The sequence below is a fragment of the Drosophila sulfurigaster genome, chromosome 2L (genome assembly GCF_023558435.1).
Source record: "Drosophila sulfurigaster albostrigata strain 15112-1811.04 chromosome 2L, ASM2355843v2, whole genome shotgun sequence".
Taxonomy (NCBI): domain Eukaryota; kingdom Metazoa; phylum Arthropoda; class Insecta; order Diptera; family Drosophilidae; genus Drosophila; species Drosophila sulfurigaster.
In genome coordinates, this window is record NC_084881.1 from 30,438,799 (window position 1) to 30,455,169 (window position 16,371).

The 16,371-nt window shown below is 45.9% G+C and overlaps 3 protein-coding genes across 3 annotated transcripts; 2 read left to right on the forward strand and 1 right to left on the reverse strand.

Annotated features, from left to right (window-relative positions):
* Positions 1-6,867: 6,867 nt before the first annotated feature.
* LOC133837327 (gustatory and odorant receptor 21a) lies at positions 6,868-8,219 on the forward strand. Its single transcript, XM_062268046.1, has one exon. It carries the CDS (start codon positions 6,879-6,881, stop codon positions 8,214-8,216), a length of 1,338 nt encoding a protein of 445 aa, XP_062124030.1. The 5' UTR covers positions 6,868-6,878; the 3' UTR covers positions 8,217-8,219.
* Positions 8,220-8,534: 315 nt separating this feature from the next.
* On the forward strand, positions 8,535-10,256 carry LOC133848386 (xylulose kinase). The gene has a single exon (XM_062283934.1). The coding sequence runs from the start codon at positions 8,535-8,537 to the stop codon at positions 10,254-10,256; it is 1,722 nt and encodes a 573-aa protein (XP_062139918.1).
* Positions 10,257-10,329: 73 nt separating this feature from the next.
* LOC133837318 (cGMP-dependent protein kinase, isozyme 1) lies at positions 10,330-15,189 on the reverse strand. Its single transcript, XM_062268035.1, has 5 exons — positions 14,868-15,189; positions 12,622-13,031; positions 11,127-12,566; positions 10,561-10,746; positions 10,330-10,492 (listed from the first exon to the last, which is right to left on the reverse strand). Exons 1-5 carry the CDS (start codon positions 15,003-15,005, stop codon positions 10,330-10,332), a joined length of 2,337 nt encoding a protein of 778 aa, XP_062124019.1. The 5' UTR covers positions 15,006-15,189.
* Positions 15,190-16,371: the final 1,182 nt, after the last annotated feature.

Below are 16,371 nucleotides of genomic sequence, written 5' to 3' on the forward strand. Positions count from 1 at the left end.
CCGCATCATTGACGCAACTTTTATCAAGGACATGAGATAATCCTGCTGGTAGTGGGGGAGAGCAGATATATGTACATAGAAAGAGAGATGGAGAGCGGCGACGTGCTTCAGTCCCAATAGAATCCAATCTAATAATCAGCATCAGGATTAACACTGGTCCATCATAGCCAGAGCTACTCGTCGACGGTAGTCGCCGAATAAACAGTTTCTCAAGCGATAATTAGGCATTTAGGAAAGTTGCAAGTTCTGCGCTTGCCGAAAAAGATGATTTATGATCCGAGTACTGCAAGAGTTCAGAGCCTCTCAATTTGTTATGGTTTGTTGTGGAAGCATACACAAAGCAGCTATAAGTCCAACTATGACTAATGCTTCTTTCGACTAGCTCTGGGCGAAGCCTTTAATTATCCCAACAACTCTAGTCCTTTTCGTCCCCTTCCCTCCCCGCCCTTTTCTGTTCCGTTCAGCTGCAATTGCTGTTCGAGTCTGTGCCGCAAAGTATGCAACACTTTTTGTGTGGCAGTTTCTTTATGTTAAATCACTCGAGCGCAAATCCCAAACCGCCCACACACACACATCGAAAGAGAGAGAAGCAACTGCACGCCATTTGAAGCAGCAGCTGCCAAAGCATCAGCAACAGCAACAGCATCAGTTGCAATGGCAGCACTAGCTTGCAACTTCCACTAAATTTGTGACAAACGGGCAGCTGTTGAGTTAAGTTGCAGTCTCAACTGGCTGCAACGAGATGAGACGCAGCGCGGTTGCACATCAAATGCACACAAGCAACCGCAGCCACATTCACATCCCCATCCCCAATCCACATCCACATTCAGTTTCAGATTCACACACAAAGTCTTTCCTCATCATCGTCGTCGCCAGAGCTGCTGCTGCTGCTGCCATTTGTGGCAAGAGCTATGACTGTGGCAGCTGGACTTGTGAAAGACCCCATAACCGAGTCGAGTCGAGTCGGGTCGAGTGGAGTAAAGGGGAGAAAGGCAGTCAAATGTTCAATTGATTTGCATGCGCAGCCAGCCAGCGCTGTTTAAGTTTGCTGCCTTCTTTTGCTGCGAATGCTGTGGACTATTAAGCCGGGTTGGCGAGACGACGAGAGCGGAGCGAGAAGGCGGCAACAGCTCGCCGGGGAACTGTAAATCACGTCGAGCGCAGAGCACAAATTGGTTAGTGAAACACACATAAAGCACATGTGCATGCTGCAACAACTACAACTTGTTTTGTGTGTATGTATGTCTCGCGCTTTACAAAAATGAAAGCTTCTGCTGTAAAAATACTAAAGCAGCCAAAGTAATCTCTTCAAAAGCGTTAGTAACTAACAGATAGAGGGAGAAAGGAAGTGGGGAACTTGTCAGAGAGTGCCGGCAAAATCATATTATACTCCCATATATATACTATATAGAGCATTCGAATTAGTTGGCCATCTGAAGCAGGAACGCTCGCTCAGCAGGATGCAGGAAACTTCGCTCCGAGTATCAGCGGCAAAAATTGGAAAATAAAAACGCACATATTTCACATGAAGCGGACTGCTGCCTCATAACCTTGCCTCGACTGACATCCAGGCAACAAGAACGACTCCAACAAGAGGAGAAGCAGGAGGAGCAGGAGTAGGCAATAACAACGTCTTGTGCTCTCGTAACTGACAAGTGAAATGCACCGCCACATGAAGCAGAAGAGGAAGAAGAAACCTGAAGTTGCAACACATCTTAGCCCCGCAAGCAACTAGATCGAATTTTTTAGAGAAAATAGAGAGGAAAAAAATGATGTAATAATCATAAATATTGCATGCTGCTCAAACTCGGTTTCATCTCGTTCGTTTTTCTCTCATTTTTTTGCAGTTTGCTGTGCCCATTATGCTGACGTGAAGTGCAGGCAGCTGCCGTTAAGTATACGCCATGTCGACTGACAAAAGCTAAGCCCTCCGAAAAAAGTGGCGCTCGATACAACGCCTCTGCATATTTGCCAAGCCCTCGTCGAGGCACCGGGACACATGGCAGAGTCTACGGCACACAAAATACACTTATTCAAAAAGCTTGGGGGAGGATTGTGCCATAAAAATGATTTCACGCCAACCAAATAAGGTTAAAAAGGTGTTACAAGCTAACGTTTAAAGCGCCTCAGGTTATTTCAACTTTCAACAGCAAAAGTTTTCGCACAGAATTTATCCTCGCCTCAGTTGCGAGTATAACAACTACTTAGGAAAGGGAGGGCGAAGACGACACCTTTTTCCCCTTTGCAAGACTGCGAAATTAAAAGTTAAATGCGCCAAGTCAATAAAAGCATGATACTAAAATAAAGCAGATAAAGATACCAGCTGAATAGCAATGCAAATGGAAAGCAAGCTGCACAACAGTTAGAGGTGTTGGGTGTTGGGGAGTTTTCAGTGTTCAGTGTTCAGTGTTGAGTGCTTGGCACATTTATGCCCGAAAAATCCTTTAATGCTCTCTCGAAGCATTTGCATGGCTGACAGCAGCATGGCAGAGCAGAGGAATTGCAACCAGTGTGAATGCCAGGACAATGGCGACACTTCATTTATGTCTTTGTGCGCCCATTGCGACGCCAACTGTTTGCCCAGAGATAAAAACAGCACCACGCCTCACTCTCTTTATAAATGGAGCTGCAGCTCGACCAGAACAGGTCTTGGGTAGATACATAAATGCATTCGCTGAACGCGCAAAATGGAATCGTTTGCGTTTTCTCTTTGCCAGCTGAATGGCTGCGTTTACTTTACTAATTGATGCACTACTTAGCACTTATGTACTCTCCGAATTATTATACATACCCTAGATCGAGAAATGCGCCTCAAAAGGGTCGCTTTAAGTGAAATAATTGAGCGTCGTATATGTATTCTAAGACGATCCGACACAAGTTTAAAAAGTTGCTTTCACTTACCTGTAAAAGAAAAGATAGAAATATATCAATGCGTAAATAATAAAGTATAATTTATGAATATAAAAATATAAATGACAAATTTATTTCTAGTTTTTTTCATAATAAAAAGTAAGCTGATCATCACACAGACTGATTTGGCTTGGAAAGTGCAATTTGCACACATTATAGCAATCACAATTATATCATCTGGTTTCTTATATATTTTTGAATGGGTAGCCAATAGTCGAGCACACTCTCGCTGAAAATATGTCAATAAATGAGAAGATGGTAACTAAGTGAAATGACAATCGTCAGCGCTCAGCACACAATGCTCTCAGGGCTCAGCTCAGGCGTCTTATCAATGCGCCTGCTAGGCTGATTAAAATGCCAATTGCGGCTTAACAAAAGCGCTGCGGAAATAATTGATGCAGCTACGTATACGTAATATTCTCATCCCACACATTGGTTGCCATAGCAAAGCGAAATGAAACCCAACCAAATATCAATAGAAAGCGCATTGTGTAGGGCCGAAAAATCAATGGGAAAATATGCAAACTGGTTTTAATTAAATTTTGAAGATCTCAAGCCCAAACAGAATGAGCCAGAACGAGCCCAGCACAGAGCACAGAGCAGAGCAGCTAAGCTGGGGCTAAAATTATTATGTGTTGAGCACAGCGCCAGAAGCGCATTGGAGCGTGGATTATGGCAGGCAAAATTATCAAAATGAAAAGGAAAACACATAAAAAAAAATACGCAAAAAGGAAATGCTGTGTAGTTTGGCATTTTAATTGCGATTGCGGCTCCCATTAAAGCGGTTGGAAATTAAATTTGTGCATGCATTTTGCTCGAAATTGATCGCTGTGAGTGAATGAATAAACAGCATTCAGACAGTTGAAGGGCAGCGCCCATTGGATTTGACAAATAAGGAAATTAGTTTGGTAAATCCTCGCACCGACAAATCTCTATATATGCATTCAGTTATTTCCGGTCTTCCACTTCCCTTCCCTTAGGACAAACATTGCAGCACTCGCTTTTAACACTAATTAGTCAATATAGTAAATGTGTGTGTAAATTTTGCTAATTTGTCGATATGCAATGCAAACCATTCATACATTCAGTTTGGCCAATATGCTGGCTGTGCTGGATAGAGTAATACAGTGCGTATGATTAATATTTAATTGCATTATGCTCTCGCATGTAGCAACTAAAGTGCAGTCTGATCTCTACTGCAATTTAAATGGCCAAACAAAATTAAATTAAAATTTATATATGTATTGTGTATCGCATTGAGAGCACACGAAGTGCATCCGGTCGAGCGCATCTCGAAACAATTTAGTGATTGGCCGCAGCCCAAGCTAACCGAGCAACGACGACCATCGACAGGAATCGACCAACTGGGAATTGTGGATGACACATTTTACAATAATATCGTGATTAAACTCCAAATTGCATTTGATGTCGGGGGGTTATTCTTGCCAATAATGACAATGACAACTCGTATCGTTGCAACTATTAAGCAATTAACTAAAGCTGAATATAATTCTCGCATTTGAGTGCATCCCTGAAGGCGCAATCTAGGCAACGCTCACATATGTGATTTAACATAAAGTCGCAATCACGTTACGTTGAATATAAGCATGCAATTACGTTTAGACGGGATGTCCACATCCTCTTCCTTCCCTCCTCTCCTTCTCCTTCTCGTTCACATCAAGCTAATCACAAATCCCCCATGTTCAGCATGTTCGTATTAATAAAAGTTATTTCTATGCAACTCAATCTCTGTTTCTCCCTCTTTCTTCTTCTCCCGCTCTGTCTCTGTAAAATGTGAATGCTGAACACATTTTCCGGTGGATTTCGAGCGATTGCGAGAAAGACACTTGCATAATGCACTCCTGCAGCTCGCTGTGGCAGCCCTCCCGCCACAGGGATGGCAACTGTACATAGTTGGGGAAGTGACAGGGAAAACGGAAATCGAAATGTAATTTGTTCGCTGCACAACGTGGCGATCAGACCCAGTTGACAGCCTGCGGCCATGGGAGAAGTGACAGTCGACAGTCGAGAAGACGAAGGCACGAGACACAAGGAGGCAGACAACGAATGTGTCACGTACAAAGGCGACAGCCTTGAAGATGAAGCCAGGCATAACCAAGAAGAGGCAACATAAATCCAAAAAGGGGAACTACTTTTAGGAGAGGGACCTACACACACAAGTGAGTGCTTCAGCTGACGCTTTAAGGTTGACTTTAAAATTGTGAACCATCTTCCGGACGACTTGACTGCAATTATGTCACACAAAATGTTTGTCCTGTACATCCTGCCATAAAAAACAAGCTAAACACTTTATTTATTTGGTGCTGTTCCGTCGTTAGTCTTGAAACTTTTCGCATTAAACTGGAGAGCAGCACAGTTTGCCAAACTATGTGCAATGAAAATAAGAGAGCAACTCAACGAAAATACATACAACACACGCACATACACATGTATATATAGAAAAGCAAAAGGCAACAAGAATAAGTTTAAACTCAGAAATAGTCAATGCATGACTGCGAGATGCCTTTCTCCAAAAAGTCCACATACACACCGAAAGGAAGCTTCGAAAAAGTATCCGCCAACTGCACAGTGAGAAATTCAAATTCAAAAAGAGAATTCACATTCGAATTTAAAATTAACAATTACATATAAAAAATATGAATAACGAAATAAAAAAAAATTAAAAATAGAGAAGGATAAAACATGATTCTTATTCTCATTTCAAACATCTAAAATGAAAATAAATACAATAAACTTTGTGTACGTATTGAGAAGAATCATGAATTTTCTTTTCAGTGTCAATTCGATTCAGTTACCAAAGTCTTGGATTTAGTTTTTCTGTCTGTGTGTACAAAAAGGATATAAAAAAAGATGAGAAACCTTTCTTTTCCGACTACTATTACTTCCTCTTGCACAACTCTTTCGATGCAGGGTATAACAAGAGCCGGAGGATTTGCCCGAACTTGCACTGAATGCAAGTTGGCAAAAGGAGAGTGGCAAAGAAGCCGGCAACAGTTGGCCAGGCAGACGCCCAAAAATGAAATGCCTCTTTTGAAGTGCTTGCTTGGATCAGGAAAGTCTATTTTAAACACATTTCAAATGTTGCTGATTCTGCACTGCGTATATATGTGTGAGTGTGTGTGCTGAGTGTGTCTGTGTGTAGATTGAGATTGTGCCATAAGCAGGCGAACACAAACTGAGCCATCTGCTGATGCTGCTTGACTCGACGACTCAGGGTTTAAAGCCACGAGTCAGTCGAGTGGCTCGTGTTGACTTTGCCCTTTAATTTCTCAGGCAGAAAATGGATCAAAAGTCAGGCGCAGTGACTCACAGTGGCAATGACACTCACAATGGCCGGCAATGGAAAAGCAGGCGGATCGGAGGCGCAACCAACCAACTATAGTATACACTGTATTCGTTGTGGCCGGGCCCGTCCAGTGGTGGCACATTTTTATTGGTCATTAGTGCGAGCCTCTATCGGCATTCGTAAGCATTTACACATCGTTAAACTTTCATTTCCGGCAAATTAAGCGCATTCTATGTACCTTCTGTCCCGTTGTCCTGTTGTCCTGTTGTCCTGTTGTCCTCGACCCGGCCCATTCTGTTGGAGGTGGCGCAATATTCACGCCGTTTCCTCTGCTGTCTGCGCCCCCCCGTCGAGTCACAGCGCCGGGCGGGCATCGCTTGGTCACCCGTTCGTATCTTGGTCAGCAAAACGTTGTCAATGTGTGCAAGTGTGGAGCGAGGGACGTCGTCAAATGACCACAACAAACCAAACCCCAGAACTCGACTGGGCATATTTAATGGACAGCAAGCAAAAGGAAGCGCCCGGAGGCGGACTCCGCACACTTTTGTTTGCTTTTCAATCAAAAGTCAATAGCAGAGAAAAGCGGCGTATAAAAGCCGTAAGGACACGCTGCTGCAGCTGGCACTGTTTATAGTCGTCCTGTTGTTCTTGGTGCCTCGTCATGTCGTTCTGGGCTGTAAGTCGTGGCCTGACGCCACAGGGCAAAGTGGCGCCCAAGCTGAATCCCAATCAGCGTCAATTCCTCGAAGATGAGTTGCGCTATCGCGAGAAACTTAAGATGCTGGCGGGTGGCAATGCCGTCGATGATATGTACGTTCGCAAGCCGGATACCGTAGATGATCCTCACGAGCTTGATAAGCACGATGCCTTCTACGACACCACCAAGAGTCTGCTGGTCCTGTTCCAGATCATGGGAGTGATGCCCATACACAGGAATCCCCCGATCAAGAATCTGCCGCGCACTGAGTACTCGTGGACGTCGAAGCAGGTGATGTGGGCCATATTCACTTACAGCTGCCAGACAACGATTGTGGTGCTGGTGCTGCGAGAGCGGGTGAAGAAGTTCATCACCAGTCCGGACAAGCGTTTCGACGAGGCCATCTACAATGTGATTTTTATCAGTCTGTTGTTCACCAACTTTTTGCTGCCCGTCGCCAGCTGGCGACATGGACCTCAGGTGGCCATCTTCAAGAATATGTGGACGAACTATCAATACAAGTTCTACAAGACCACGGGTTCTTCGATTGAGTTTCCTAATCTGTATGTGCTCACTTATTCGCTGTGCATCTTCTCCTGGCTGCTGAGCATAGCCATCAATCTCTCGCAGTACTTTCTACAACCCGACTTTCGCCTGTGGTACACCTTCGCTTACTATCCCATCATTGCCATGCTAAACTGCTTTTGCAGTTTGTGGTACATCAATTGCAACGCCTTTGGCACTGCCAGTCGAGCCTTGTCGGATGCCTTGCAGGCCACGATTCGGGATGGCAAGCCGGCCCAGAAGCTGACCGAATATCGCCATCTGTGGGTCGATCTCAGCCACATGATGCAGCAGCTGGGACGCGCCTACTCCAACATGTATGGCATGTACTGCTTGGTGATCTTCTTCACTAGCATCATTGCCACATATGGCAGCATTAGCGAGATTATTGATCATGGCGCCACGTACAAGGAGGTAGGACTCTTTGTCATCGTGTTCTACTGCATGTGCTTGCTCTACATCATTTGCAATGAGGCGCACTATGCATCACGCAAGGTGGGTCTTGATTTTCAGACCAAGCTGCTAAACATCAATTTGACAGCTGTCGACTCGGCAACCCAGAAGGAGGTGGATATGCTGCTGGTGGCCATCAACAAGAATCCGCCAATCATGAACCTCGATGGCTATGCGAACATCAATCGCGAACTCATCACCACAAACATCTCCTTCATGGCCACCTACTTGGTCGTGTTGCTGCAGTTCAAGATTACCGAACAGCGTCGCTCGCAGACTACTTAAGCTTAAGATAAAATTCCGAGTTTTGTTTAATTTGTTTCTATGTGCTTATTGCTTATCCAATTCTCAGTTTAGCTAGATTAAACGCTTTAGATACTTTGTGGTGTTCTTATCGAGCTGGTTTCTTGGAAACAGTTCAGAGAGAGGATTTCTTTCAGTATTGGTCTTTCTTTTGATATGTGTCTCCCTGAACCTTTCGCTAATGTGCAACTGTCCTGACAGAAAATACTTAAGTTGTTGGCGACTAATACATTTCTACCCAATGTCCCAGTCGATCATAGCAGTCTATTAGATTCAAAATTTCAAGTTTTTATCAGGGAAATGTGCCACAGGTTGTCAAAAGATTACAGCAAGAACAGCTACCTAGGTCTCTACATGGGCCTGGAGCGTCTTGAGGCGATCGTAATAAATTCGGACTTAGAAGTGACTTTTCGAGCTGTAGTACACTACGATGTGGATCTGCCAGAGTATCGCACGACAAATGGCATCTCTCAAGATGCAGCAACGAACGAGTTCATGGCCAACCCTGTGATGTATATCAAGGCATTGGATATACTCTTCAATTGTCTGGAATCCCAGGGCGCCAAACTGAATCGGGTAGCAGCCATTGGAGGAGCAGCTCACCATTATGGCGCCGTCTTCTGGACGGACTTAGGCTTTCGTCGCCTTTGTGGACTGAACCCCATGTTTCGCCTGCACGAGCAATTCACTGATGATACCTTTGAGATGGTCTCCAGCCCCAGTTGGGTGGACAGAGCTTCAATACCACAGTGCTATGACATGGAAGACGATGTTGGCGGCGTTGCGGCAATGGTCAGAATCACGGGTGCCAAATGCTTTGGCAGGTTGACTGGTCCATTAATTAGGAGAGTTTACGAAGAGTCGCCAGAGCAATATGAGCGCACAGTGCGCATTTCGTTGATGAGCAGCTTCCTGGCTTCGCTGCTGGTGGGCAACATTGGTTCTATTGAATTCTCCGATGGCTCTAGCATGAATCTGCTGGATCTCAATGAAAAAGCTTGGTCCGAAGAATGTTTAGAGGCATGTGCTCCAAATTTAAGGCAGCGTCTCATGCAACCAATTGCCTCGAATCGCCTGCAAGGACGTATCGCCGATTATTTTGTGAGTCGTTGGAACTTTCGACCCGACTGCATGATAGTTTCGACCACTGGAAGCAGTGCATCCATGGTTACTGGCCTGAACTTGGAGGAAAACGTGCTGGTTTTGTTTCTCTCACAGGCCGATAAAATGCTCATACACTGTAAGCAGCGTCCTCAACTGGAAGACGCCTCCATCATTTGTCATCCAGTCAATATCGATGAATACATCGGTTTAATTCTGATACGTAATGGATGCCTGGTACGTGAAGCCGTCTGCAGAGAGATTGCCAATGGCAAGTGGCGGCTCTTCAACGAAATGCTCGCCTCCACACCGAAAGGCAACGCTGGTAACATTGAGGTGCGTCTGGATAAAATGGAATGCACGCCCGAAGCTCGGGGCAGGTTGCGATGGAATAGTGAAATTAATGAAATGTCAGACCAGGCGTTAAGGGGGCTCGAAAACTTCGAGGACCTCAAATATAATGCTCGCGCTGTCATTGAGGGCCAGATAATGCATCGACGAGTCTTGGCTACTGATGCAGGCATTAAACTTGAGAGCATCACCAAAATAATTGCTCTAGGCAGATGTACGCGCAATCAACACGTACTGCAAATTGTCGCCGATGTTTTCAATACTCCAGTTTACATTCAAGAAGGACCTTCGCCCACTCTCCTAGGTGCCGCTTTTCGTGCCCGCTACGCTTTTTACGAATATCGCGAGGCGAATTGCAACTGCTCCCGCTGCAATGCCTGCTGGGGTAGCCAGCCCAAGCTTAGCTACGCCGAGTTCTTCAAGCATTTGCCCGAAAAGCTCAAACTCATAGCCGAACCTTCGCCTGACGTCGAAGCGATCTACGGTCCCTTAACGGATCGCATTAGAAGCATGCTTCGAATGCTAGCAGCCAGAACAAGCATCAACGAGAAACTCATTAAGTACAAATAAATGCAGCATTCGAGTGTTGTATCCCCTAGTTTAATGTAGTCTAATTACTGTCGAAACAACAAAGTACTCTAGTCTAAAAGTCTGCATCCCAGCCGGAAAGTTCGTCTGGCGGCTCGTTGAGATCGCAGGGAAACCGATCAAAGTATCGCACGTCTGTGGGATGCGCAATTGGACGTACGAAGGGCGGAATAAGCAGCTGACTGGCCAGACCATCCCAGTCGAAGCCCAGAAACCATCTATGTAAGCGTGGAGTAAGAGTGTGAATAATAGATCCATAAACCTTGCTCAGAAATCCACTACTTACTTGTGCTTCTTGATGTCCTGTATACCACCAGTTTGATATCCTAGTCGTTCGGAGGGAACATCGCGGCACAGACGCTTGATGAGCTGCACGGCCCAGCGGGATGTGTGCTTGGGAAAGCTAATCATGTCGATGCCTTTCAGAATGAGATTGTACGTCTGCATGGGATCCGGAGCATTGAAAGGTGGTCTGCATAAAGTTCCACAGAAATATCAGTTTATAGCCGAATAAGTGAGTGATTGATAGATAAGTTCATTCTTGAAGAACGATGGGAGTAAAAGTTGATGACAATAGAAAGAAGTGAAGATGTGATGGCCAAAAAAAAGAATTTAGGAACAAATGAAACGATCGCTGAATAAGTTGAGTATTATAGATAGTAGTGAGAAATCGATGCCCGAAGAAAAATATAACGAATAGATGAAACAGTCGATGACTTCTTGAAAAAGTTGATTTAGATTATGATTTATGATTGAATAATGAATCAAGGAATTGAAGAAATAAATTAATAGCCGCAGAAAAGATTGATGAATAGACCAAACAGTAGATGAAACCCTCGGTGAATCACTTACGCGCCATTGAGTAGCTCGTGAATGAGTATGCCAAGGGCCCAATAGTCCACGGCGCGATCGTGTCCCTTGTTGAGTATGATCTCTGGTGCCACATACTCAGGTGTGCCGCAAAACGTCCACGTCTTGGCACTATTTCCTATATACTTGGCGAATCCAAAGTCGACCAACTTAACGTAGCCACGCTCATCAAGCATTAGATTCTCCGGCTTCAAGTCGCGATAAATGATGCCGCGGGCATGCAAATACTCAAAGGCTTGCAGGACACAGCCAATGATAAACTGAGCAGCATTATCCTCGAAAGAGCCGCGATCTCGCAGCATTGTCCAGATCTCACCGCCCATGCACGCTTCGAGCAGCATATAGACATACTTCTCATCGCGAAAAGTGCGAAATAGGCGACAGATGAATGGCGAATTCGAGCTAAGCATAATGGTGCGTTCACTGTAGATGTGATCCTCCTGCTTGGTGTCTACAATGTGCCGCTTCTTCAAGCACTTTAAGGCGAAGGTATCCTCTCGGCCTTGGTGGTACGCCTTGACCAGCTCGACGCGCCCAAAGCCTCCAATGCCCAGAGTGCTGATCACTTCGAGATCTGTGAGCTTCAGATCGGGAAACTCTTGCTGTGCGTGTGCTCCAAAGGCTTCCTCGCACTGAGCCGCCTGCTTCATGGCCAGCATACGACTCTCATCTCCATAGTCCTTCTCCTTCAGCTCACACAGATCACCAATCAGTCGCTTGAACGAATCCCGATCCAAGCTCAAGCACTCCACACCCGGCGGCAATGCAATAATGTTAGCTGTCCGCTTGTCCTCATTGATTAGCGCCTGTTCCCCAAAGTAATCCCCGCGACTCAAGGTGCGCAATTCCGTCTCTTCGAGTGAGGCGGGCGTCAGTTTCTGGGTGACTCGCACATTGCCTTGTGATATCAAAAAGAAGCTATCGCCAGCCGTTCCCTGGCGTATAATATAAGTGCCAGCTGCATAGAACTCCAGCTCCAGCACGTCGGCAATCTTAGCCAGCAGCTCATCGCTGAGGTTACGCAGCAGCGGCACCGATCGCAGAAAGTTTACGCTGTTTTCAATGCGCTGCAAACCTGTGCGCATCATAATCTGCTGAAAAACGCGTCGATCGAGTACCCAAACCCTCGCCTCGCTCATCACCCTAATGGAAGCAGTGCGTGTGCAGTTGTAGAGTATTGCCAGCTCACCGAATGCCTTGCCCGGCCCCATCTTGTCCAGCACCTTGCCATTCTGCATCACTGCAAACTCCCCGGAAGCGGAGACGTAAAGATGGGCGCCCACTTCGCCCTCGCGTATCACAAATTCACCGGCTTCAATGCTCTTTGAATACATGGAGTCCACGAGCTCACGTACCTGCGAGGCATCAATGTTCTTCAGAAAATCATTGTCCATGATGGCATCCTTGATCTGTTGCTTTGCACTATGTGAAAAATTCGTTATTCCCTGCAAGATCCACACTCACTTCGCCAGCTCACCTGAAATCCTTGTCATATTTGGGTATTGGTGCCGTGTAGGATTGCTGCATGGACTGCACACAGCTCTCAGCGGACACACCTTGCTTTTTAACCGCCGCCGACATTGGCTTGGGCATCACCTCGACTGCCATTGGTGGCGTCGCAGCCGTTGTTTTTGTTGGTGTTGTTGCTGTTAATGTGGTTGGCCTCGTTTTGAGGACGGGCGAATCCAAGCAGAGCGCCTCTAGCATGTATTCTGGACTGCCGGGCATCACCATGCCACAGGAGCTGCAGAGATGCGAATTCCTTTCGCTGCTCGTCACCTCGCCGCTCTGCTCGGGCAGCGGGTAGAGCTTCGATTTGCCTGAGGACGATGGCATCTGCTGTTTGCTGGAGATGTTCAGTTGATTCGTTGTTTGCTGCAACACGCTCTGCATCGGGGGTAACGATTTCAATTGAAAGGCGTCGTTTAATTAATTCAGCGTCCAATTAAGCATTCAATCGTCCGCACATGATCGCATGGAACACACAATTGAAATGATCGCCCCCAGCCAATGAACCTCACGCGAGACTCGCTCACGTGCCTGACTCTTACTTGCGATGCACCACACAAAATAAGGGATATCTCTGAGGTTGTATACCCCAAAAGCAGAAACCTACCATTCTAGAAATGTTTCGACCTTCAGCGCTCACTAAGTGGGCCAAGAATAGTTGTGGGGTGTCATCTTATCACGCTAGGCCCGGCCCAGCCCGTCCGCAAATAGAATGCGAAAACTGACCCAAAAAGCACACACGAAAAGCGTAAAGATAAAATGCCGAAATCCACAAAAGAGGCGGCGTCGACTCATAGGGCAAATAAGATAAGCCCAATATCAGTGGCCAGGCAACAGGCCCCAGTTCTGATCCATCCCCCTTAGCTGCTCTTCTTGACTATGCGTATTTGTCTTTTAAATTATTTACACAGAAATTAGCAATTCAAAAATGGTCTGAACACTCTTTTCAGCTCGTATGCTCTGTGGCTGGAAATGTGGCTAAAAGAGCATGACCAATGTGGTCAATAGCTGACAAATGAAAATTAAATATTTTGCTACAAATTTGCAATTTTTGATGAAGAACTTTTAGTTAGAGAACAGATGTAGATTAAAAATTACAGGGTATTGCCTAGTCTATAACTACTGGAGTCGCATGTGAATTGTTCTCTTCTGGAACTCGTGTGCTGGTCAGACGGAATTACGGAATAGCATGTATTTATTTACATAAAGCAAACAACGACTCTCGACTGAGGAAACTGCTGCTGCTGTTGTTGTTGCTGCTGCTGTTGCTGCAGAGTCACAGTTTGGGGCTGATGCTGAAGGCAAAGCTGATCCGGCAATTAGCGCTGCAGAGCTGCGAACCCCAGTGTATCTGCTGTATCTACTTTGTATCTAGACTCGCTCTCTGCAAACATGTCTCGTAATCTGTGCTCTTTGGGCCATAAAACTGCGCGCGACAGCGCCACGAAAAATCTCGCCAAGAAGTGCTAATCGTTTGGCTCAATAAAAACGCTTTACAATTTAAATATACACACGCCGGAAAGCTGCTGATAGCTGCTCAGCTGCTCTAGGCTGCCTTAGGCTACTGGGCGCAACAATGCCAAATAATGTTCAAGTACAAACTTATTATAAGACATTCGGCTAGACAAACTGACGAACTATTTGAATGTCAGATAGAAAACCAAAATATATATATTGGAGGACATAAGAGCTTAGGGCAGTGACAGTAAAAGTAACAATAACAGAAGCAGGGCAATCTAATAGTATCTACAGTTGTCCGTTGTCTGCTGCCTATTATGCTCCGTCTGGTATCTGATATCTGGCTGAGCCGCGGCTGCTGCTTCTGTTGCTTTTGCTGCTGCCCCCTAGAGATAACGACGTGCGACGCAATTGATACGATTGTGTGTGCGCGCGCTTTACAGATACTTTTCGTTTTCTATCTGTATCTGTATCTGCACAAAAGCGAATACGAATTAGTCGAAAACTGTAGGGCAATTGTTGCCATTGTAGTTGTTGTTGGTGTTGTCGCTTATCTGTGGCGCGACAACAATAAACAAACAAAACAAACAAACGATGCATTAAACCGTGACACCAAACAGCTGTAACTGGCGCTTGTTCAACATATGCGGAATGTTCCTAGGCCAAAAGTTTCCTACAAAAACTTTTCCCTATCTTCCCTTCCTTCCCCAATGTTAACCTATCCCACAGTTTTTCCCAGCTGTCTGCCCTTCTCACCTTCAGCTTGTGTATTTCGCGATGTAATTTAACCAGCTCGCACTCGCGGCTCTCCACCATCTCTTTGAGTGCCAGCACATCGTTATGCAGCTCGTGGACGAGTGCATCTTGATCCCGTGGGTCGAATCCCCGTGCCATGTCAGCAACTCTGCTTCACCACAATGATATCCGCACACACGTAGATGATCGACAAGTAAATACTGAGAATGTCTTCCATTCAGACAATCAGCAAGCCTAATTAACGCAAATTATTTTCGATGGACTCGCGAGCTTCCCGCTATATTGTATTGCTTTCGCACGCGTTCCGACTACGACTGGCGGCTGTTTTTGACTGCCGTTTTGTAGCCAGGGGCCGATCGACGCGACGTATGTGTGATTTCTGATTTGCAAAGAGATACAAATAGTCTAAACCATAACAAAGAGAGTGAGAGTGTTGAAGAGAGACGCGGCAAGAGATCACAGAGATAGAGAAAGAGAGAGAGAGATAGAGCGTTTGCTATCAGTTAAGATAGTTAGCTGTGGAAGATAACCAAAGGGGTTGGCCAGCCAGAATTTAATTTGGCTACTGATATAAAAGCCAACAACAATAATAGAGCGCGTTAAACAACAATACACCAACAACAGCAACAGCTGCATAAGCAAAGCAAAGCAAAGAAGTATTGTAGAAAATAAACGCAAGGCAGTTGCCGCTTTTGTGCTTTACATTAAAGCGAAACTTCGAGACAAAAGCCCGGCGTAATTTGATGATGACAGCTTCGCTGGGTAATGGCAATGAAGAAGGGCAAGCGCAGAGTACAGCTGAGTAGAAAAGGGGATATGAGTGGCCCAGCAGCGAACGGAGACGGGCAGGGAACAAAGCGTAAAAATGCGAAATGAAAATGAAAATGGCAGCGCAGATGTGAAAATGAAAGCTAAACGAGGCGCGGGGGCCAACAAAACAGCCCGAAATAAAATTGCTTTACAGCCATAATAGAATTATAGTGCCCACTATGAAGCGGCCACGGAGACGGCGACGATGGCGACCGCAGCACGCTCCAGGATAGGGACGGGTTGAATGCTGAGGGGAGAGTGAGGGAGTGTTGCTAAAAGCGAGTGAAATAAAACGCCAACCAGCCAGCCAGCCAGCTAGTAGAGTAAAGCACGGCAAGGACACTGATTTGGCTGGCGGCAACCGGAGCGACGTTTCATCCGCTTCGCGGTGGCCCACATTTAATGTGGTTGTGTCTGCTGGTTGAATAAAGTAAGCGACTAGCAGAGGAGGAGGAGGAGGCTAAGAAGAGGAGCAGGGGGCTCACAGAAGCAGACAGTGATGTATGTGGCCGTGAGTGCGTGCTAGCAAGAAAAATGCCACTGCGATTTGTGGGACGTGACAACATCGAAAAATCTTTAGGCGCCAAGAGGCAGCAAAGGATTAGCCGCCGACAGTCGCCAAGCGACAACCAGCAAGCGGCAACCGGCAACGACGACAACCGACATACGCGGCGTATGCGTAATGATGCAGCAA